Source organism: Salvelinus fontinalis, chromosome 11 (assembly GCF_029448725.1).
Source record: "Salvelinus fontinalis isolate EN_2023a chromosome 11, ASM2944872v1, whole genome shotgun sequence".
NCBI lineage: Eukaryota > Metazoa > Chordata > Actinopteri > Salmoniformes > Salmonidae > Salvelinus > Salvelinus fontinalis.
The window spans coordinates 14,270,185-14,292,972 of record NC_074675.1 but is presented as its reverse complement, the minus strand read 5'-3'; the positions used below and the strand labels follow the sequence as shown (position 1 = coordinate 14,292,972).

Here is a 22,788-nt window from a genome sequence, read left to right as displayed (position 1 = left end):
GTAAAACTTTTCTACCACGGTAAATGTACTCTCTGTTCATGGAAAACCAATTCAAAAATTGACAGAGACATGGTGCTTCCTCGGAATACTAACAAGAAGTTGAAGTTATATTCTCAAACATTCATTCTATATTATCAGACTGTTTTTTTATTATAAATATGTTTTGACAACGAGCCAGATGCTTCCTTAACACAAGAATGCAGTCATATGCCGTGTTCACGTGCTAGTCGGAACTATAAAACTCAAACATTTTTGACTTACTAAATGGTTGAACGCGGCACGTGTAGAACTACAACCAGTTAGCAAGTCGGACATTTCTAAGTTTCCTATAGTTCCGACTAGCACGTGAACACGGAAATAGGCCTACTTGTAAAATCATAATTTCAGTTGCCTGGTTTCAAAGACATTATCTTTTAATTTTATTGGTAATCAATAAGTATATTTCCTCCCTCATTTTCTTACTCCAAGCCTATAAAAAGTGCCTGACAAAAGTAGAGTGGAGGGCCTCATCAAACAAAAGACACTAAAAAGAAGCCTGTGTTATGTTCAGATAGCAACAGGCTTTCAGTGCAACCAGCAACACAGTACGCACACACCAGTGCAAACACACACACACACCAGCCAGGTCACCTGTCATACAAGTCAGTATTCCATGTCCATCCATGTCTGAGGACGTCGGGAGATGACGTGGAAAGCGCCACTAGGGGCAACAGTGAGCACTGTTATCTTCAAGTAGGTTTTGGTTTTGCTAGGGCGTTGTGGACAGGGATGGTGGATTGGCGTAAGCATCTGCCTCTGATTCCAAAGATTGCACGTTTGAAGCATCTGCCTCTGATACCAAAAGGTTGCAAGTTCAAAACCAGCAATAGAACGTTTTTTAAAAGATTATTTTTAAGCCTTTCCCGAACTTTAACCCTTACCTTGAACGTTTGGAGTTAATGCTTAACATTAAGATTCCGGAGTTAATGCCTAAACATAACCTTAAACACTTTGAAATGTGACATTTGGAACAACTTCGAAATTAGATTTTTGAGAAACATGGATGAACGTCTAATTCTGACGTGAGACTGTGAGAACTAGTTGACACCTTCTCTTTTCTACACACACACACACACACACACACACACACACACACACACACACACACACACACACACACACACACACACACACACACACACACACACACACACACACACACACACACACACACACACTGTTGCCGTCTCCATGATGCCAACAATTAATTAGCATAGCAGACTATCGGCCCATCTCTTGCCAGAGAAAGCTTCGTCCCTTGATGAAGTTGGCTGTGCCACCTGTCTCAAATATGCTTCTTCACCACGTTCCTCCGCTTTTCATTCATTCCCCCATTCGTTACTCATTAATTTAGCAGCCACCCTTTATCCAGGTGGGTTCACCATCGCTTAGCGACAGGGTTAAAAGTACGATGTAAATCCACCTTGTTCATATGCTTTCATTCCTCCTGAGGACACTTGGTCACGTTAATGAGGGAAATGTCAAACGTTACCGTGTGCAATTAGAGCAGTATGCCACATTTGACTATAACAGACAAATGTTCCATTGACTGATAATGATAAAGTCCTTTATTACAGTTTGACTTTTGGGCTCTTTCATTCTAAATGTCCTGACAGACATCTCAAGTGTGTCTTTGGAGGAAACTGTATTGTCATTAGCTTATAGTTTAGTTGATTATTTTTACACAACTGTAAAGTGTCCATACAATCAGTGGTGATTTTAGCAAGTATATCTTGGTGGGGCAAACTCCCACCAAATGTTTTTAGATGCATGCCAGTAAGGCCACTACACAATACAACACTAAACAATACATTAATTGCACTTTAGCAGTGATAAACGGTGCCCACAAACTGTTAGGGCCTACATAAAGCTGTCCCAACAGCAGAGTCCCAACAACAGTCCAAACACCTTACCGCTGCTACACCTGGCTATCAACAGAGCCTTGTCTGGCAGTGAAACAGTTCATTCAGCCTAATTTATTGACTTTTAAAAAAACATTTCTGATATGGCTGACTTTCTTAAACAAATGTGGTTTCTACTGACAACTGAGATGTATAAACTATGGCATGAGGGGGCGACGAGCGAAGAAGAGGCAATCCGTCAGGACAGTAGGCAAAATTCTGAGGGGAAAAAGGACCAAATGATTAGGGAGAGGCACATGGGCTACTAACAGCTTACTACACAACATACACTTAGTATTACTTTCTTAGCTACAGTATACATATCTCCCTGGCATATTACATAATTTATTGCAGCCGCATACAAGACATTTTTGGACTCACCTTGTTGTGCTGTGCTCACTTGAACAGGAATGTGGCGCGGCGGTCCTTTGTGGACACATTTTTGTCATCAAACTTTGCTATCAAAGTCTGGCATTCTCTGGATTTATGGTGCTTTCAAGGTAACTAGGAACCCTGAAAAAAACAAAGTCGAATCATGATGACGTCAGTGATCTTCAGGTCGGAGTTCAAGAAAGAGACCTGAGTTCCCGACTTGCAATTCCAAGTTGGATGATCGTTCAAAACTTATTTTCCCAGCTTGTTTTTTTCCAAGTTCCCAGTTGTCTTGACGCACTGAAGTCTGAGATGTCCCAGTTCCGAGTTTCTAGTTGTTTTGAGCGCGGCTGGAGTCATGCTGAATTGACAGCATGGCCAATGTTGAAGGTTTCTCCTTTTAAGCTTGGAAAAGAGACCCTTAAACCCAGACTTGGACCACACACACACTCCACTGAATAGCAGACTAGTGATTGCTTTGCAATGCTTGCAGTTAGCCACTGATTCCTTCCAAACCACTCATTGTTGAATTAGCGATGTCAAACTTCTTGTGTAATGTTTATGTCCAATGGCTGATGAGCACCAATACGTTTTATCTATAATTTCTCTTCAATATTTATCTTCATATGACAAGGATTAAAAAGTATTTGCCAGTAGATTGTCGACGTGATTCCTGATGATGACTGCTAGCTTGCTAGCTAAGATTTTGAAAGTATGATGTTGACATGTCAGTCAAATCAAAGCTACTGTAGATATAACGTGATTTGACTGGGATTCTCTGCCTCTAACCCTATTACAGGGGCTGAGTCACTGGCTTACTGGTGCTCTTTCATGCCGTCCCTAGGAGGGGGTTGAGTCACTGACGTGATCTTCCTGTCTGGGTTGGCGCCCCCCCATTGGGTTGTGCCGTGGCGGAGATCTTTGTGGGCTATACTCGGCCTTGTCTCAGGATGGTAAGTTGGTGGTTGAAGATATCCCTCTAGTGGTGTGGGGGCTGTGCTTTGGCAAAGTGGGTGGGGTTATATCCTTCCTGTTTGGCCCTGTCCGGGGGTATCATCGGATGGGGCCACAGTGTCTCCTGACCCGTTCCTGTCTCAGCCAGGGGCGAAAATCTGAAATCAACCTTGGAGGGGACAATTACATTAAATTTTCTCAAGAGCAATTCCTAAGGGGGACACCAAAAGTAGTGCTGTAACACATAGCATACGTTGTTAAATGTATATTGAGGAACCATAATTCCTACAACTGGATAATTGATAGGTACAGTAGTTAACTGAAGGGTTTTCCCAACTTGTTCAAATGTTTAAATCATTATAATTCTACTACTAATAATAGTTATAGCAGTGCTCCTTACCAGTCCAGTATGTATGCAGGTATTCGTACTTACAACCAGCAATATCAAGAAAGGTCAGTAGGTGACAATGGTACTGTACACTGAATGGGTGTAGTTTTCATAAATACAATGAACATGGTGTGATCACATCTAAAAGAATCTCCATTGAGAACCATCACAAAGTTGGTCTCCGTATGGAATTGACCTTTTAATTTGACTTTTTCTGATACATTTATATAGTCATTAAATATGTCCACCTGGCCTGAGTCTACAATATCTTTGCAAGAACAAAAATCTTAAAATAAGTACAGTTCTAAAAGCAAAATAACTACTTCAATGAAAAACCCAAATAAATCAACCAAAATATCCTTCAGTCAGTGTCTCAACTCTTCAAACAGCAGCTATGGACAAGTATGTCACACAAAGTATGCAATTTTAAATAAAATAACATGAAATAAATCATTTGTAAGTGTACTAAAAACTACTAAACAAAAGAACAGCTATCAATTACACCATGGGTTCTCAAACAGGGGTCCATGGACTAATTGCAAGGGGTCCGTGAAATAAAAAAGTGTAATGAATGTAGTCAGTACCACAAGGTTTCCAGTAAGTTTACATATAATATAAAGGGGGTGGAGGTCCCTGAGGACCGCTCAAAACCTTGCCTGCCTTGCCTCAAAATATGCAGGGGTTCCAGTACCCCAAAAAGGTTGAGAGCCACTGCTATACACACTACTGAACAAAAGAACCGAGCATATGTTTGCGGGTTTCCTCAACAACACATCAGTTGGCACTTTCGCAATGCCCTCGCCTGTTGTCTCCGACACCCTGTATAGCCCAATAAACTCCTTGTGAGGGACATGGTCATGGTCAACATAACGCAGACAGACATTCTCCTGTTCAGCACCAGAGACATCTTGAGTACCATCAACAATTAATGAAAATTGTACAATCGGAAGAGACCTAATCTCAGCTGCAATGCCTCGAATGACTATTGGCCATGATGTTCAGAATTTCATTCTGTGCTTTGGGGCCTGTGTACATTGTGGTACGCTCTGTTAACCATTTCAGTAAAATGGGATCATCCTCTTCTGCCCTAAGTTTCCAAATCTGGTATAAATTCCCACTGTCATCCGTGTGGCCTCTAAAGGCTTGTCCCTATCTTACTACATGCCGCACCGAACTAACAATTTTCATCAAGCAATGCCTTGCGTCATCCTGCTGTTTACCCCACGCGCTGGACATAACTGGACACTGATTGGATTTAGCTGGTGTGCTGTTACAATTACAAAGTGGCGGTGGGTTTGGCAATTTTGATGTGCTGTGAATTTTTCAATGCCTTTTCTCCAGTTCCTAAATCCTGCACTAACGAAGGCAGCATCAGCTCTTTGGCCAAAAGATGGCTGGCTTGAAAACCCTTGGCTACAGTGAAAACACAACACTCCTTTTATTGATGGATTATAATGTAGCCAGGGGAAATCGCGAAACCATCTCTCTTGAAACGTCAACACTCTGTTGGCAAGAGTTTGCGGTTCTATAAATTGTGGGTGTGGCTGATATGGTTTTGTGCCATCACTGTGGTAACTGGACAATGCTGTGCCACTGTCCCCTATACTGGTGCTGCTGGCAACAAGGGTGACACTTGGTCCTGCCGTGGCTGTGACACTGTCCTCTGAAGTCTCTCTCCCTGGCTCTTTCCCTTTCACCACCCTAACTGACTCAGTCTGTCTCCTAGAAAATAAATAAGGTGTTTGCCATACTCCTAACTACCGGTACCCAAAACTACACAATTAATCACAACAGCAATACCATTGCCGTAAACAAATCTTAGTTTAGTCACCAGTTTAAGTTGAGAGTGGGGGTATCCATGGCATTTTCCAATTATGTCCCTATTTTACAAGTCAAAAAAATTGAGAACCTTTCATAATGTTGCCAAACAAAGACTCAACAAACTTACCTGAGACTCCCTGTCTGCCAATCTGTCCCTGCATATCTGTCCCCAGCTCTGCTGTCTGTGTGCCATCTGTTGCCTGCTCTGCCTAATGACATCATTGTGAAACATTTCCATTAGCATTTTACTTCTTTCTTATGAACATTTTATCAACTAGTCTTTGAGATATTAGGATACTAGAGTTCTTACTATGCGTTTTGGTGTACTGACAAATACTCTGATGTCCGTCTTCTTACTTTTTTCTGCCATTTTTCTACCTGGCTCGCTGGCTGGCCTAGCTGCACACACACACATTTACACAACACATGCTGCAACCTTTTGTAATTTAAATAGTTTGTTTCATATTGGCTGGCTTCCAACAATAGCTGAATTTGTAAAGCTAGCGAGCACCAATTCCGTTTCTGTGTGTTTGCTATAATCTTTGCTACCTGGTTAAATAAAGGTGAAATAAAATAAAATAAAAAAAGTTCACTAGCGACAATTTATCTTTTGCAACGAGACCATTATATATATTTAAGACAATTGTAGAAGAGAGCTTGATAGTTAATGTTTGCTTTAGTTTGCGCGCTAGCTCTGCAAATTCAGCTAGTGTGTGAACCCTGCCAACATAAAAAAAAAAAAAATAACCTTGCTATGGACCTGCTATGGATTGACTGAATTAACCTCACGTCAGTTACGTACATGTCCCTTTCGGACAGTAGATACGAACCCTTTATTACCTTGCCAGCTAAAGAACTGGCAGTGGATCAAACCATTGTGAGGCAAAGGGCGGGGGGGGTCGCAATCTTTTGAAATTTAAATGCGCTATTAAGTGTCTATAATCAGCACAAGTGCTTTCATTGCGTATTATTAATATTATTGAAATTACATAGTTATGTTTACAGTGATATATTGGGGGGGACAAATCATATTTTTCCCAAGATGGGGGGGTCGTGTCCCCCCCGTCCCCCCTGGGATTTCCGCCTATGGTCTCAGCCTCCAGTATTTATGCTGCAGTAGTTTATGTGTCGGGGGGCTAGGGTCAGTTTGTTATATCTGGAGTACTTCTCCTGTCTTATCCGGTGTCCTGTGTGAACTTAAGTATGCTCTCTCTAATTCTCTCTTTCTCTCTTTCTTTCTCTCTCTCGGAGGACCTGAGCCCTAGGACCATGCCTCAGGACTACCTGGCATGATGACTCCTTGCTGTCCCCAGTCCACCTGGCCGTGCTGCTGCTCCAGTTTCAACTGTTCTGCCTGCAGCTATGGAACCCTGACCTGTTCACCGGATGTGCTACCTGTCCCAGATCTGCTGCTCTTAATGATCGGCTATGAAAAGCCAACTGACATATACTCCTGAGGTGCTGACTTGCTGCACCCTCGACAACTACTGTGATTATTATTATTTGACCAGGCTGGTCATTTATGAACATTTGAACATCTTGGCCATGTTCTGTTATAATCTCCACCCGGCACAGCCAGAAGAGGACTGGCCACCTCTCATAGCCTGGTTGCTCTCTAGGTTTCTTCCTAGGTTTTGGCCTTCTAGGGAGTTTTTCCTAGCCACCGTGCTTCTACACCTGCATTGCTTGCTGTTTGGGGTTTTAGGCTGGGTTCCTGTACAGCACTTTGAGATATCAGCTGATGTACGAAGGGCTTTATAAATAAATTTGATTTGATTTGATTTGACATCATTTTAGCTGTGGCCAATGACCTTGAGCCTTCTTGGATGGGCACTTCTAATGTAACTCTATGGCAGCACCCAAAGGGCTTGAATTTTTGAGCTCTACCGTATATTTTGCAGTGACGTAGTATCCCCATGAGTGGCTGAGCCAACACTGAGCCAATCAAGGCACAACTAGAGAACATTACCAACCCCTACACTCCGTATTTTCCGCTGGCTGAGCCACCACTACAGAAAGCACTGAGCTAGGCTGAAACACCTGCATTTTGGAGCTGCCTTACTCAAGAAAGCAAAAAAGAGACCAAGTGTGTATGCAGCTTTATTAACTCAATGAATGTTTGTTTTCTTTTAACATTGTTTGCAAATTGATATGTGACACGTATTAATGCCAAAATAACATGCAAACAGGTGCCCCACCTGCACTGAATGACGGGTCGCCACTGCATACAATATAATTAAAATTCAAATTGGTTTAGTAACAGAAGGCATCTCAGAGCTTCAGCCTGATCTGATCTGGCTGCAGAGTGTATTATCCTGCCCTGATCGGTCTGGAGCTGCTGCTAATCTAACCTCAGAGCGAGGGAGCGGAGCGGCAAGGAGGGAGGCTCCCTATCAGTGCCTGAGTCGTTGAACCTGGTTAAATATAGAAGTGGACGAGATGGGCATCGATTTTTTTTTGAGTTGACGGCCCAGACTGACAGCGCTGAATGCAGCAGGCTTCACAGAGCCGTCGAGGGAATTTGCCAGACGAAGGTGATGAGATGAGATGGAAAGATCACGGCTACAAAGCTGCACAGCTACGCGCTCCAAGCTCCCTCCACCCCAGCACAGCGACGGTCTCCCCCAAAGTAATTACTGCACACACCCCCACTCTCCAACTCTGAGAATGCAATAGGATTTTGGCTGGCTGAGCACCAGCCTGCCTCATCGCACTCCTTTTGCCAAAAAAATAACCTGTGCGCGCACACACACACACACACACACACACACACACACACACACACACACACACACACACACACACACACACACACACACACACACACACACACACGCACACACACACACACACACACACGCACACACACTACACACACACACTACACACACACACTACACACACTCTAACACAGTTTCAGTCATCCTTATGTCTCTTTCCCCCCTCGAGCTATACACCCCCTCCCGTTTACAGACAACTGCTTGTGCAGTGACACTGTAAATATGATCTCTATTCATCTTGTGTGATTTAAAAAACGCTCAACTCAATTGCTATACAATTACTAAACTATTGTACAACAATATGTTAATAGGCCTACATTTATTGTTGTTACTAGTGTCACCAAAAAGGAGTTATTCTGATATCAGGATATCATTTTCTGTCTCCTACTGTATGTAAAACTGTATGTAAAAATGTATGTTTCAGCCCTGCTTTCTTTCAGCAGGAAGTTACAAAGTCTTCTGAATCTGCCTGTAGCACAATGAATGCTCCCCTTGCATCCTAATACACCTCCTCCCCCTACAACCGTCATGGTCAGCCACAGAAGATCTCACTCTTTGATTGGCTTGAAATGTCCTCAATGTTCAGGAGGGCACTAGGGCAGAGAGGCTGTTTGCAATCTACCGTGGCCAACAAGGGAATCGATGACCTATTTTCATCCCAGTGACCTGGGCGAGATAAACCACAGCTTATCATTTTACCTGAGATTGATTGAGGCCAAGTGCAAAGACCCAACTCTGCTGGCTTCCTGACATGTAGAAAGACAGAAAGTGTTTTAATCTAGACAGCCCTGTCAGTAATTCAATAGCCCATTGGGCAATCAGGAGAATGGTCTGTTTAAGTCTATGGTGACTCATTTGAAGTCACAAGGTCCTAATCAACCAAATTTGGGATTCTGTGTTCTAAAATATTACCGCTAGGCCTGTAGCTCGGGTCCTTAATTACAACATGCTGTCATGCTGTCGTTCAGGCAACATATTGGTACTGCCCATGGACTATGAACAAATGTGTCGAAAAATAACTAATGACGCATTGTCCTGTTAAATAAATAATCTAATTAACAACTAGATTGGTGTATATTGAATAGTGGCCTTGCCTTGTCTTATAATTTCTGACTCATTTTACTACTGGTATGTTGAATCAAATCAAATCCAATTTTATTTGTCACATGCGCCGAATACAACAGGTGTAGTAGACCTTACCGTGAAATGCTTACTTACAAGCCCTTAACCAACAATGCCGTTTTAAGAAAAATAGAGTTAAGAAAATATTTACTAAATATATTAGAGTAAAAAATACAATACAAAAAGGTAACAATAAAATAACAATAATAATGTCACTCATTTAATTTGTTATAGTTTAATTTAGACTTTGACATGAAGTGGTGTGAATGAAAATCCTCTACCAGTTTCACAATTGTGAAATGTATTTAATCAGAATCCTGTACTTTTAGTTAAACTATTTTTTTAGGTGGTACTTTCTACCTTTTTCAGTCAAATGTCACACTTTTAACTATGGAACACTACATGACCATTTCATCATTTGAGGACAAAATAGAACAGGTTTTTAAACAAATTTAATGAGCCTTTGGAGGCCTTGAGACATTTTGCCTAATGAGGCATTCAGGTTCTTCTCTCGCTCTTCCTGCCCTTGTGATCTGTCCACCCCTGGTTAAATTGTCTGAGTATTGAGACAGATCTCTTTCTTTTGTCTCATCGCTCAATTATAACCCCAATCAATTGAGATGGGGACATGAGTCAGACACACAGGTTGACGGTAGGTCCGCAAACTGACAACACCACACGAATACTGATCTATGAAACACATAGACCAATCTAACATAACTCATGAATCAGAAATAGCTGGCAATACCAATACATTCATAGTAATTCACTGGATACACAATATGTGACTACAGATCCTTTCATGGACGAGCCAACGTGTCAACAGTGGTAGATGCTCTGTTCCATCTTTTAACAAGTTATCTCTTTCAAAAGTGACTGTTCAAAGTGATTATCCTATTAACCTGTGTGGGTTCTGTACTGTAACGTGTAACAATGTTATTACTAGTAGCACTGTTCTTGTATGTAACCATTTCACTGTAAGGTGTGTGACAAATACAATATAGCTGTTGTATTCGGCACATGTGACAAATACAATTTGATTGGATTTTAGCTGTATGAATGTATGGGCTTCCGAGTGGCATAGCTGTCTAAGGCACTGCATCTCAATGGTAGAGGCGTCACTACAGACCCTGGTTTGATTCCAGGCTGTATCACAACCGGCCGTGGTTGGGAGTTCCATAGGGCAGCGCCCTATTGGTCCAGCGTCGTCTGGGTTAGGGTTTGGCCGGGGTGGGCCGTCATTGTAAATAAGAATTTGTTCTTAACTGACTTGCCTAGTTAAATAAAGGTTAAATAAAATAAATAAATAAAAATGTCCATCCCTAGTCGTCTTGCCACAGACCATATCTATCATTCTCTCTATACCAAGGTATTTGTCTCTCTCTGGTGGTGATTACAGGTAAAAGTAAGCCCTGTCAGAGCACTATAAGGACCTCAAAAATATACTATAGTATTGTGCATCAAATAGACCAGCGGTTCTCAAACCTCTCCTCAGGGACCCCAGCCGTTCCATGTATTTGATCTATTCCAGAGCCAGCAAACCTGATTCAGCTTGTCAACTAATCATCAAGTCCTTGACTAGTTGAATCAGGTGAGCTAGTTCAGAACGACAAAAGAAATTGAAACGTCTGGGGGTCCCTGAGGAGAGGTTCAAGAAGCACTGAAATAGACAACAGAAGTACAAATGGCCGAACATGATAACACAAATTAAAGTAACAACCTGAACGGACACACATTATACACAACCCAACACACACAAAAAAGCCTACACAACTTCTACTGTGAATGTTGATCAAACAGTCCAAAACAGAGCATTGATCAACAAACAACATCACAACAGCTGAGCTGTTCCAAAATGTACTGCTTAAAACAACTCCAGCACATCACACAGCAGTGTATAGGCATGCTTATGCCACATCACAGTATTAAGGTGTACACAGACTAACATTTAATTGACTGGTTTGCTGGCCGTGCATTACGCCAGGGATAGCCTATGCCACAAAGCTGGACAGATAATATTCTGAGATAACTGTATACTTCAGAGTTCGTACAGTTAGAGACACTTGAAATGTGCATGTACTGTAGGTTATGCAGATGTAGGATCTTAATTTGATCACTCTTTTGATGCTGAGAATTTTCCTGCGCAATGCGTATGAGCTTCGGGATTTACATAAATTACTGAGATTATATTAACAGTTTCCTACTTTTCATGTAGCCTCATTTTGACCAGCTAATAACTTAACCACCAATCAAGCAACATTATGGACCAAACGTTCAAATCCTGTTGCTGCAGGATTATTTTGCTGCGACAATACAGGTCAAATGAATATCCTACACCTGTAGACCTACCTAACTTGACAATGAACAAAACATATTAAGGAACCCGAAATGCAAGAGCTAAATCTTAATGTTTATCTATGTAAACTGACAAACTTACCGATCCTGCTATGTGTGTATTAGGTAGTTGTTTGGGAATTGTTAGATTACTTGTTAGATATTACTGCACTGTCGGAACTAGAAGCACAAGCATTTCGCTACACTCGCATTAACATATGCTTACCATGTGTATGTGACCAATACATTTTTATTTTATTTTATCTTCAGGTCGGAGAAGTCAGAGCTCTAGTGTTGCGTTGAAGACAATTCAAAAACTCGGAACCTCTGAGTTAAAATTAACCTAAGTTATTTGCTTAGAGCTTCCTTGGTTGATTCTGAAATTTCCCAAGTGGGAAACTTGGGCCTCAACTTTCTACAACAAGTTTCCAAGTTGAAAATGTCTGAGTTTTTGAGTTCCATTTTGTCTTAAACATGGCATTAGATGATGCCCGAATTTCCATCTTGTAATTGTTGGATGACCGTTCAAAACAATGTTTCTCAGTCGGAGCTTGTTTTGTCCAAGTTCCGAGTTCCCTTGAATGCACCATTACATTTGGTCTATGGGGAACATAACCTTATTGAGTTTTCATGGGCTCCCGAGTGGCGCAGCAGTCTAAGGCACTGCATCTCAGTGCTAGAGGCGTCACTACAGACCCTGGTTTGATTCCAGGCTGTATTACAACTGGCCGTGATTGGGAGTCCCATAGGGCAGCGCACAATTGGCCCAGCGTCACCCGTGTTAGGTTTTGGCCGTAGTAGGCCATCATTTGAAATAAGAATTTGTTCTTAAATGACTAGGTAAATAAAGGTTAAATATGTATATATTTTTAAATACAGTTGGATGAAGCATGAATGGCGTTGGAAGTTTTCGATAACCCTCTCCAGCGGGGCTTCCTGCTGTAACTTCAAAGGCAGGCCTTTCCAGCACAAATCTAACAAGTAATCTAAGAATTCCCAAACAACTACCTAATACACACAAATCTAAAGGGGTAAATGAGAATATGTACATATAAGTAAATGGATGAGCGATGGCCGAGCGGGCATAGGCAAGGTGCAGTAGATGGTATAAAATACGATATATACAGTTGAAGTCGGAAGTTTACATACACCTTAGCCAAATACATTTAAACTCAGTTTTTCTCAATTCCTGACATTTAATCCTAATAAAAATTCCCTGTCTTAGGTCAGTTAGGATCACCACTTTATTTTAAGAATGTGAAATGTCAGAATAATAGTAGAGAGAATTATTTATTTCAGCTTTTATTTCTTTCATCACATTCCCAGTGGGTCAGAAGTTTACATACACTCAATTAGTATTTGGTAGCATTGCCTTTAAATTGTTTAACTTGGGTCAAACGTTTTGGGTAGCCTTTCACAAACTTCCCACAATAAGTTGGGTAAATTTTGGCCCATTCCTCCTGACAAGGCTGTTGTAACTGAGTCAGGTTTGTAGGCCTACTTGCTCGCACATGCTTTTTTAGTTCTTCCCACAAATTTTCTATAGGATTGAGGTCAGGGCTTTGTGATGGGCACTCCAATACCTTGATTTGTAGTCCTTAAGCCATTTTGCCACAACTTTGGAAGTATGCTTGGGGGCATTGTCCATTTGGAAGACCCATTTGTGACCAAGCTTAAACTTCCTGGCGGATGTCTTGAGATGTTGCTTCAATATAGAATTTTCCATCCACATGATGCCATCTATTTTGTGAAGTACACCAGTCCCTCCTGCAGCAAAGCACCCCCACAACATGGTGCTGCCACCCCCGTGCTTCACGGTTGGGATAGTGTTCTTCGGCTTGCAAGCCTCCCCCTTTTTCCTCCAAATGTAACGATGGTCATTATGGCCAAACAGAAAATAATGCACAGGAGGCTGGTGAGCGGTGGAAGGCTCATAATAATGTCTGGAGTGGAGTGTTATCAAACACACGAAAACCATGTGTTTGATACCATTTAATTCATTCTGTTCCAGCCATTACTATGACCCCGTCCTCCCCCATTATGGTTCCACTTTTGATTCCAATGTGATAATGATGGCAAAGGCAAACAAACAAAAATGGCACAAAAGTGATCCATTAAAAATGATAAATGAAATGATATATTGATACAAATTCCAAACAAAACGGTAGATAAACACAGTTGAAACCTGTGTCTCTGCTTGGCATCTATCACAGTCTATCAGTATCACTTTGCTGGTGCAATACAGGTAACTTACCAGGTATCACAATAAACAAATATAAGGTTTTTTAAATGTATTTTATTTACATTCCATACATAATTTCAGCACATTTTATTTTCTATCAAAGTGGCTATAAATTTACTTAAAAGATTTCTCTGCTGTCTGAATGCTAAGAAAACGTGTACAAATAAATGCATGTCATTTTCCCCTTGAATATTTAAAACCACAGGGGGGAGATGTGCTCAGACTTGATCATGTGCATCTGTCTACGTGCTTTACAACTCATATCGTGCTTTACAACTCATATCACCTCTGGTCAGACAGACGGTGCTCACAAGCACCTTGGAACTCTGTCAGTAACAGGTGAGACAGACAGCATCTATTGACTTGTTGCCTTATAGGATAGACCTACACAGATTAAGGATTTACTATACAGAATAAGAATTGATACCGAATGGAATTTGAAAAACAAAATGAAGTTTGGATTGATTCAGATTATGAGGAAGAGGAAACAGGTGAGTTTCTCTCTATTTCTTGTTTTGGATCAGTGTTTCTATGGTTTCTGATAAAGGTTATTCCCCTCAGGAGTTTTAAAGGAAATTCCAAATAGAGAATTTAAGCTTGTCTTTACTATCAGGGTTATTTATTTATGGGAATTTCATTTCCCTTGCTTCCTGGATTGAAATACTATATGAGGACCATAATTCTCAAAAGGAGTTAAGAACAACCGTGTTATCTACTATAAGAAGTATAAGGCCCTCATCCTGACACCCACATGTTTCTCTCTCCCAGGTGATTCCTCTGATCGGCTGCATGGTATTGTCTACTGCTGGAGCCATCTTTGCCTCCCTCTACTTCCTATTTACAAAGAATGATGTCATGTGAGATTTGATGTATACCATTTAATATGGATTACATGTGTTTGTCTTGCTATTTGTTTTGTTTCTAGTAATGTGAACTAGAAGTACTAACCTGACATTTAAAAAAACTTTTATCTAAAGGGAATTTGGTTATCAGTCTCTGACAGGTCTGCCGGTCTTTTACTTTCTCATTTGATAAAAGACCAACCCTGGCATAGCAGGCATGGATATATTCTGTTTTAATAATTTGTCTTCAACTTTCTTTCAGTTTAAATAAAAGTAGAAACCCTGAACCCTGGGAGGGAGTGGACTCATCTAAACCACAGAAGGTGATTTATAACATTATAAGCACTATTTCTATGTCTATTTCTGTCCTCTCTACGTTGGTATTGGCATCAGTAGCCATTTGTGTCAGTGGTTCCTTCTCTATTCTGCTTAGTCACACAAACAGAGCAGCATTGCCAAGTATAACTATAACTCACTCATCGTGGGCAGGATGTATATATCCCATTTTAACTGCCATCTAAACGTCATTTAAACTGTAATCTACACGTCTGTATTCATGGGTTATTCTCTGCATGGGTACCTATTGGTGAAGGAGGCAGGCGCCAGTAGTGTTACATGATGGGTGATTCATTGACTGTGGATGTAGTGAGAAGCTAGCAGTGTTGGGGAAGCGACTCTGAAAATAAAGTTTACCAAGCTACCAATTACTTCATACTGAAAGAAGTTGAGCTACTCTAATGCTACCCCTGTGAAAAATATAGTTTACTTAACTAAAGCTGCGTTGAAAAAGTAGTTCACTACATCGTAACTACTTCGTGAAAAATTATCATATGTAAATCTGAAAATTATAAGTATGTAATTTAGCCTATTAAACACAAAAATTATGTTTCAAGTGAGAGTTAGGTAAGTCTTATTCTGAAAAGGAAAGGAAATGATTGCTTACTTCACCCATATTTAATTTTCTTTCTGCAAATAAAGTAGTTTGCAACTCCAGTAGTTAGCTACACCGCTACATGGTAAAGAAGTAGTGTGTAGTTCCAGTAGTAAGCTACACCACTACATGATAAAGAAGTAGTGTGTAGTTCCAGTAGTCAGCTACACCACTACATGGTAAAGAAGTAGTGTGTAGTTCCAGTAGTCAGCTACACCACTACATGGTAAAGAAGTAGTGTAGTTCCAGTAGTCAGCTACACCGCTACATGGTAAAGAAGTAGTGTGTAGTTCCAGTAGTTAGCTACACCAGTACATGGTAAAGAAGTAGTGTGTAGTTCCAGTAGTTAGCTACACCACTACATGGTAAAGAAGTAGTGTGTAGTTCCAGTAGTTAGCTACACCGCTACATGGTAAAGAAGTAGTTTGTAGTTCCAGTAGTCAGCTACACCACTACATGGTAAAGAAGTAGTTTGTAGTTCCAGTAGTCAGCTACACCACTACATGGTAAAAAAGTAGTGTGTAGTTCCAGTAGTCAGCTACACCACTACATGGTAAAGAAGTAGTTTGTAGTTCGAGTAGTCAGTTACACCACTACATGGTAAAGAAGTAGTTTGTAGTTCCAGTAGTCAGTTACACCACTACATGGTAAAGAAGTAGTTTGTAGTTCCAGTAGTCAGCTACACCACTACATGGTAAAGAAGTAGTTTGTAGTTCCAGTAGTCAGCTACACCACTACATGGTAAAAATAAATCTAAATAGACAAAGTACATGTAGTTCAGTTCTCCCCAACACTGGAAGCTAACAGGGTTGGTATCAATTCCATTTCAATTCAGTCAATTCAGGAAACTGACATTCTAATCAAGCAATGAGGAAAAATGTCACTTTGCATTGTGAATTGACCAAATGTAAATGGATTTGACCCCAACCATGGTGAGTATTTGTAGTAAAATGTGATCAGTAGTGGTGCTTGTTGTTGTAAGTGTTGCTGTTGTTCCTATTCTGAAGCTGGTCACTATCAACCAGAAGCAGAGGCCGATTGAAGAACTGGAACAGGTGAAGAGCATGACCAAGTGACCTCGCAAGTGCGGGCTCTCTTTCGCTCTCTCTCGCTCTCTCTCTCTCCACCCTCTCCCTTTCCCCTCCCCCTCCATCCTAATTGGGAGCCCACCAAGTTGCCTGCCTCCCCTTCCATCAGTCGAGCGGAATAATTTCTACACAGACTAGATTCTCTGATCCTGCAGTACATTTGTACTCCACTATAGCTGACTATAAGTGTGACCAAAGCTATTTGTTTGTGAAACATAATGTATGTGTGAGGGTGAAATAAGTTATTGCAATTGAAAATGGGCATGGCTCGTGTTATTAATGATTAATGAGGAGTGTGTGCCTGTGTGATCCAATCTAAAGCAATGGCTGTAGGATGACAATGCCACCATCAGAAAAATTGCTTTAATAAAAAAAAGGTGGTCCTTCCAGCTAAATATATTGTACTATAATAATGCACTGATAGTTCCTTCAGAAAGTATTCATACCCCTTGACTTAAGCAACATTTTGTTGTGTTACAGCCTGAATTAAAATGTAAATTAATAACTTCCCCATGCCCAAACGGATATTCAATATCTGCTTTTTATAATTTTTACCTCTCTACCAATAGGTGTCCTTATTTGCGAGGCATTGGAAAACCTACCTGGTATTTGTGGTTGTATCTGTTTTTGAAATTCAGTGCTCGGGACCTTACAGATAATTGTATGTGTAGGGTACAGAAAATCATGTTTAACACTATTATTGCACACAGAGTGAGTCCATGCAACTTATTATGTGAATTGTTTAGCAAATTTCAGCTTTTCATGTTTTATTCATTTGTAAAAATTTCATGCAACAAAATTCCACTTTAAAATGAAATGTGTGTAGGCCAGTGACAAAAAATACACTGCTCAAAAAAATAAAGGGAACACTTAAACAACACAATGTAACTCCAAGTCAATCACACTTCTGTGAAATCAAACTGTCCACTTAGGAAGCAACACTGATTGAAAATAAATTTCACATGCTGTTGTGCAAATGGAATAGACAAAAGGTGGAAATTATAGGCAATTAGCAAGACACCCCCCAAAACAGGAGTGATTCTGCAGGTGGTGACCACAGACCACTTCTCAGTTCCTATGCTTCCTGGCTGATGTTTTGGTCACTTTTGAATGCTGGCGGTGCTCTCACTCTAGTGGTAGCATGAGACGGAGTCTACAACCCACACAAGTGGCTCAGGTAGTGCAGTTCATCCAGGATGGCACATCAATGCGAACTGTGGCAAAAAGGTTTGCTGTGTCTGTCAGCGTAGTGTCCAGAGCATGCAGGCGCTACCAGGAGACAGGCCAGTACATCAGGAGACGTGGAGGAGGCCGTAGGAGGGCAACAACCCAGCAGCAGGACCGCTACCTCCGCCTTTGTGCAAGGAGGAGCAGGAGGAGCACTGCCAGAGCCCTGCAAAATGACCTCCAGCAGGCCACAAATGTGCATGTGTCAGCATATGGTCTCACAAGGGGTCTGAGGATCTCATCTCGGTACCTATTGGCAGTCAGGCTACCTCTGGCGAGCACATGGAGGGCTGTGCGGCCCCACAAAGAAATGCCACCCCACACCATGACTGACCCACCGCCAAACCGGTCATGCTGGAGGATGTTGCAGGCAGCAGAACGTTCTCCACGGCGTCTCCAGACTTTGTCACGTCTGTCACATGTGCTCATGTGCTCAGTGTGAACCTGCTTTCATCTGTGAAGAGCACAGGGCGCCAGTGGTGAATTTGCCAATCTTGGTGTTCTCTGGCAAATGCCAAACGCCCTGCACGGTGTTGGGCTGTAAGCACAACCCCCACCTGTGGATGTCGGGCCCTCATACCACCCTCATGGAGTCTGTTTCTGACCGTTTGAGCAGACACATGCACATTTGTGGCCTGCTGGAGGTCATTTTGCAGGGCTCTGGCAGTGAACCTCCTTGCACAAAGGCGGAGGTAGCGGTCCTGCTGCTGGGTTGTTGCTCTCCTACGGCCTCCTCCACGTCTCCTGATGTACTGGCCTGTCTCCTGGTAGCGCCTCCATGCTCTGGACACTACGCTGACAGACACAGCAAACCTTTTTGCCACAGCTCGCATTGATGTGCCATCCTGGATGAGCTGCACTACCTGAGCCACTTGTGTGGGTTGTAGACTCTGTCTCATGCTACCACTAGAGTGAGAGCACTGCCAGCATTCAAAAGTGACCAAAACATCAGCCAGGAAGCATAGGAACTGAGAAGTGGTGTGTGGTCACCACCTGCAGAACCATTCCCTTTTTGGGGGTGTCTTACTAATTGCCTATAATTTCCACCTTTTGTCTATTCCATTTGCACAACAGCATGTGAAATTTATTGTCAATCAGTGTTGCTTCCTAAGTGGACAGTTTGATTTCACAGAAGTGTGATTGACTTGGAGTTACATTGTGTTGTTTAAGAGTTCCCTTTATTTTTTTGAGCAGTGTATATACATTTTATAAATAAATTCAGCCACAACAAAATGTGGAGAAAGTCAAGGGGTGGGAATACTTTCTGAAGGCACTGTATTATCTTATTATAAAATAATTGTTTAAGGAAAACAACCATGACCACTGATCTGACCTATGACCCCTAAAATGCCGATACTGCACTCTGCCTTTGTATGACCTTCAACAACTAAACGCATCAAAAAAAGAAACGTCCTCTCACTATTCAACTGCGTTTATTTTCAGCAAACTTAACATGTGTAAATATTTGTATGAAAATAACAAGATTCAACAACTGAGACATAAACTGAACAAGTTCCACAGACATGTGAACAGAAATTGAACAATGTCTCCCTGAACAAAGGGGGGGTCAAAATCAAAATTAACAGTCAGTATCTGGTGTGGCCACCAGCTGCATTAAGTACTGCAGTGCTTCTCCTCCTCATGGACTGCACCAGATTTGCCAGTTCTTGCTGTGAGATGTTACCCCACTCTTCCACCAAGGCACCTGCAAGTTCCCAGACATTTCTGGGGGGAATGGCCCTAGCTCTCACCCTCCGATCCAACAGGTCCCAGACGTGCTCAATGGGATTGAGATCCAGGCTCTTCGCTGGCCATGGCAGAACACTAACATTCCTGTCTTGAAGGAAATCACGCACAGAACGAGCAGTATGGCTGGTGGAATTGTCATGCTGGAGGGTCATGTCAGGATGAGCCTGCAGGAAGGGTACCACATGAGGGAGGACGATGTCTTTCCTGTAGCACACAGCGTTAAGATTGCCTGCAATGACAACAAGCTCAGTCCGATGATGCTGTGACACACCGCCCCAGACCATGATGGACCCTCCACCTCCAAATCGATCCAGCTCCAGAGTACAGGCCTCGGTGCAACGCTCATTCCTTTGACGATAAACGCGAATCCGACCGTCACCCCTGGTGAGACAAAACCTCGACTCGTCAGTGGAGAGCACTTTTTGCCAGTTCTGTCTGGTCTAGCGATGGTGGGTTTGTGCCCATAGGCGACGTTGTTGCCGGTGATGTCTGGTGAGGACCTGCCTTACAACAGGCCTACAAGCCCTCAGTCCAGCCTCTCTCAGCCTATTGTGGACAGTCTGAGCAATGATGGAGGGATTGTTCGTTCCTGGTGTAACTCGGGCAGTTGTTGTTGCCATCCTGTACCTGTCCTGCAGGTGTGATGTTCAGATGTACAATCCTGTGCAGGTGTTGTTACAAGTGGTCTGCCATTGCGAGGACGATCAGCTGTCCGTCCTGTCTCCCTGTAGCACTGTCTTAGGCTTTTCACAGTACGGACATTGCAATTTATTGCCCTGGGAAGATGAGCAGGGACCCTGGGCATCTTTCTTTTGTTTTTTTTCAGAGTCAGTAGAAAGGCCTCTTTAGTGCCCTAAGTTTTCATAACTGTGACCTTAATTGCCTACCGTCTATAAGCAGTTAGTGTCTTAACAACCGTTCCACAGGTGCATGCTCATTAATTGTTTATGGTTCATTGAAAAAGCATGGGAAACAGTGTTTAAACCCTTTAAAATGAAGGTCTTTGAAGTTATTTTGGATTTTTACGAATTATCTTTGAAAGACAGGGTCCTGAAAAGGGGACGTTTCTTTATTTTCTGAGTTTATATTGGTAATGCAAAAGCAAAGTGCACTATCTAAAAATCGAAATTTGTTAATCCAATTTTCTTGGCTTTCTCATAGTGTGTGTGTGTAAGGGCGTCATGATTGGGATAGCCTGAACTCAGGGCCCGATAGAATATCAAGGCAAATCACAGTAACTTCAGTGAAAACATGGTGGAACAAAGCCAGAGTGCACTTAGTAACTTCATTTACTGCTATTTGCCTTGGTTTTTACTTTGATTTTGTAGTTACAGCAAATTTGACCCAAGATAAACCGATACTACAAAGCCTGATTTCAGTTTTAACTCAATTTTGACCAAATGTGTAGTTACTGCTCTTTTCAATTGTAATGTTTTTTTGTCCATTGTGTATTTCCGTTTGCAGAATGTTAAGATAAAGCCTGGAATAAAAGAAAAAGGGATACCTAGCATTAAAAATATTTAGCTTCTATATGTGGTAAATGGCACATGTGTACAGTATATAGATTGTGTATAGGCTTGTTTCCCATAGTGGGTTCAAATGCCTTCTGGTTCTTTTTTTCTGTATTTCTTTATATGTTATGTTATGTTATGTTATGGTATGTATGTATGTATGTATGTATGTATGTATGCATGTATGTATGTATGTATGTATGTATGTATGTATGTATGTATGTATGTATGTATGTATGTATGTGTGTATGTATGTACAGTACAGTACCAGGCAAACGTTTGGACACACCTACTCATTCAAGGGTTTTCTTTATTTTTCTATTTTCTACATTGTTGAATAATAATGAAGACATCAACACTATGAAATAACACATATGGAATCATGTAGTAATCAAAAAAGTGTTAAACAAATCAAAATATATTTTAGATTTTAGATTCTTCAAAGTAGCAACCCTTTGCCTTGATGACAGATTTGCACACTATTGGCATTCTCTCAACCAGCTTCACCTGGAATTATTTTCCAACAGTCTTGAAGGAGTTCCCACATATGCTGAGCACTTGGCTGCTTTTCCTTCACTCTGCAGTCCAACTCAATTAGGTTGAGGTCGGTGATGGTGGATAAAAAAGTGGCCTTTTATTGTCCCAGCACAACATGCACCTGTGTAATGATCATGCTAGTTTCATCAGTTTCTTGATATGCCACACCTATCAGGTGGATGGATTATCTTAGCAAAGGAGAAATGCTCACAAACAGGAATGTAAATAAATTTATACACAAAGTTTGAGATAAATAAGCTTTTTGTGCATAAAGAACATTTCTGGGATTTTTTATTTCAGCTCATGAAACATGGGACTAACACTTTACATGTTGCGTTTATATTTTTGTTCAGTGAAGTTGAAAACTATGTATTTGCTTGGTGTCTATCAATGACTGACTGCACCATATTCATTTGCTGGTCCAATACAGGTAACCACCAGGTGTCACAAGAAACAAAATAGAAAAGTTTCCTAAACATATTTATTTTCCCTAAATAATAGTATCTTTACATTCCATCAATTTAAACACATTTTATTTTCTATCAAAATGGTTCTAGCAATTATATTTACCTGAAAGAGTTCTCTGCTTTCGAGGTGCTCAGAAAACATGCAACAGAAATGCACTTGGCATTTTCACCTTGAACATTTGAAACCACCGGGGGCGATGCGCTCACACTCACAGAGGAAAGTTGATCAACAGCCGGCTCAATTGAAACACTGTGAAGGATTTCGATAGCGAATATATCTACGTGCTTTACAAGTCGTATCACCTCTGGTCGGATAGTAGCCTACTTCAATAGATGATCAGGATGCTCTGCTCACAAGGACCTTGGGACTCTGGCGGCAGCAGGTGAGACAGACAGCATCTGTTGCCTTATAGGATGGACCTACACAGAAAAATATTTGCTAGACAGAATAATACTTTTTACCAAATGAATATTCGACTCAAT

The 22,788-nt window shown here is 41.4% G+C and overlaps 1 protein-coding gene across 1 annotated transcript; it reads left to right on the top strand.

Annotated features, from left to right (window-relative positions):
* The first annotated feature begins 14,212 nt into the window (after positions 1 to 14,212).
* On the top strand, positions 14,213 to 22,080 carry LOC129865105 (normal mucosa of esophagus-specific gene 1 protein-like). The gene is made up of 4 exons (XM_055937595.1): positions 14,213 to 14,444; positions 14,722 to 14,810; positions 15,058 to 15,118; positions 16,734 to 22,080. The coding sequence occupies exons 1-4, from the start codon at positions 14,403 to 14,405 to the stop codon at positions 16,800 to 16,802; spliced, it is 261 nt and encodes an 86-aa protein (XP_055793570.1). The 5' UTR covers positions 14,213 to 14,402; the 3' UTR covers positions 16,803 to 22,080.
* The last annotated feature ends 708 nt before the right edge of the window (positions 22,081 to 22,788 follow it).

Excerpts from the sequence above, each read along its gene's own strand:
- LOC129865105 (XM_055937595.1), top strand. The coding sequence starts at position 14,403 with ATGAAGTTTGGATTGATTCAGATTATGAGGAAGAGGAAACAG. Across the intron at positions 14,445-14,721 it reads TTATGAGGAAGAGGAAACAG|GTGATTCCTCTGATCGGCTG; the intron begins GTGAGTTTCTCT and ends TCTCTCTCCCAG. Across the intron at positions 14,811-15,057 it reads TTTACAAAGAATGATGTCAT|TTTAAATAAAAGTAGAAACC; the intron begins GTGAGATTTGAT and ends ACTTTCTTTCAG.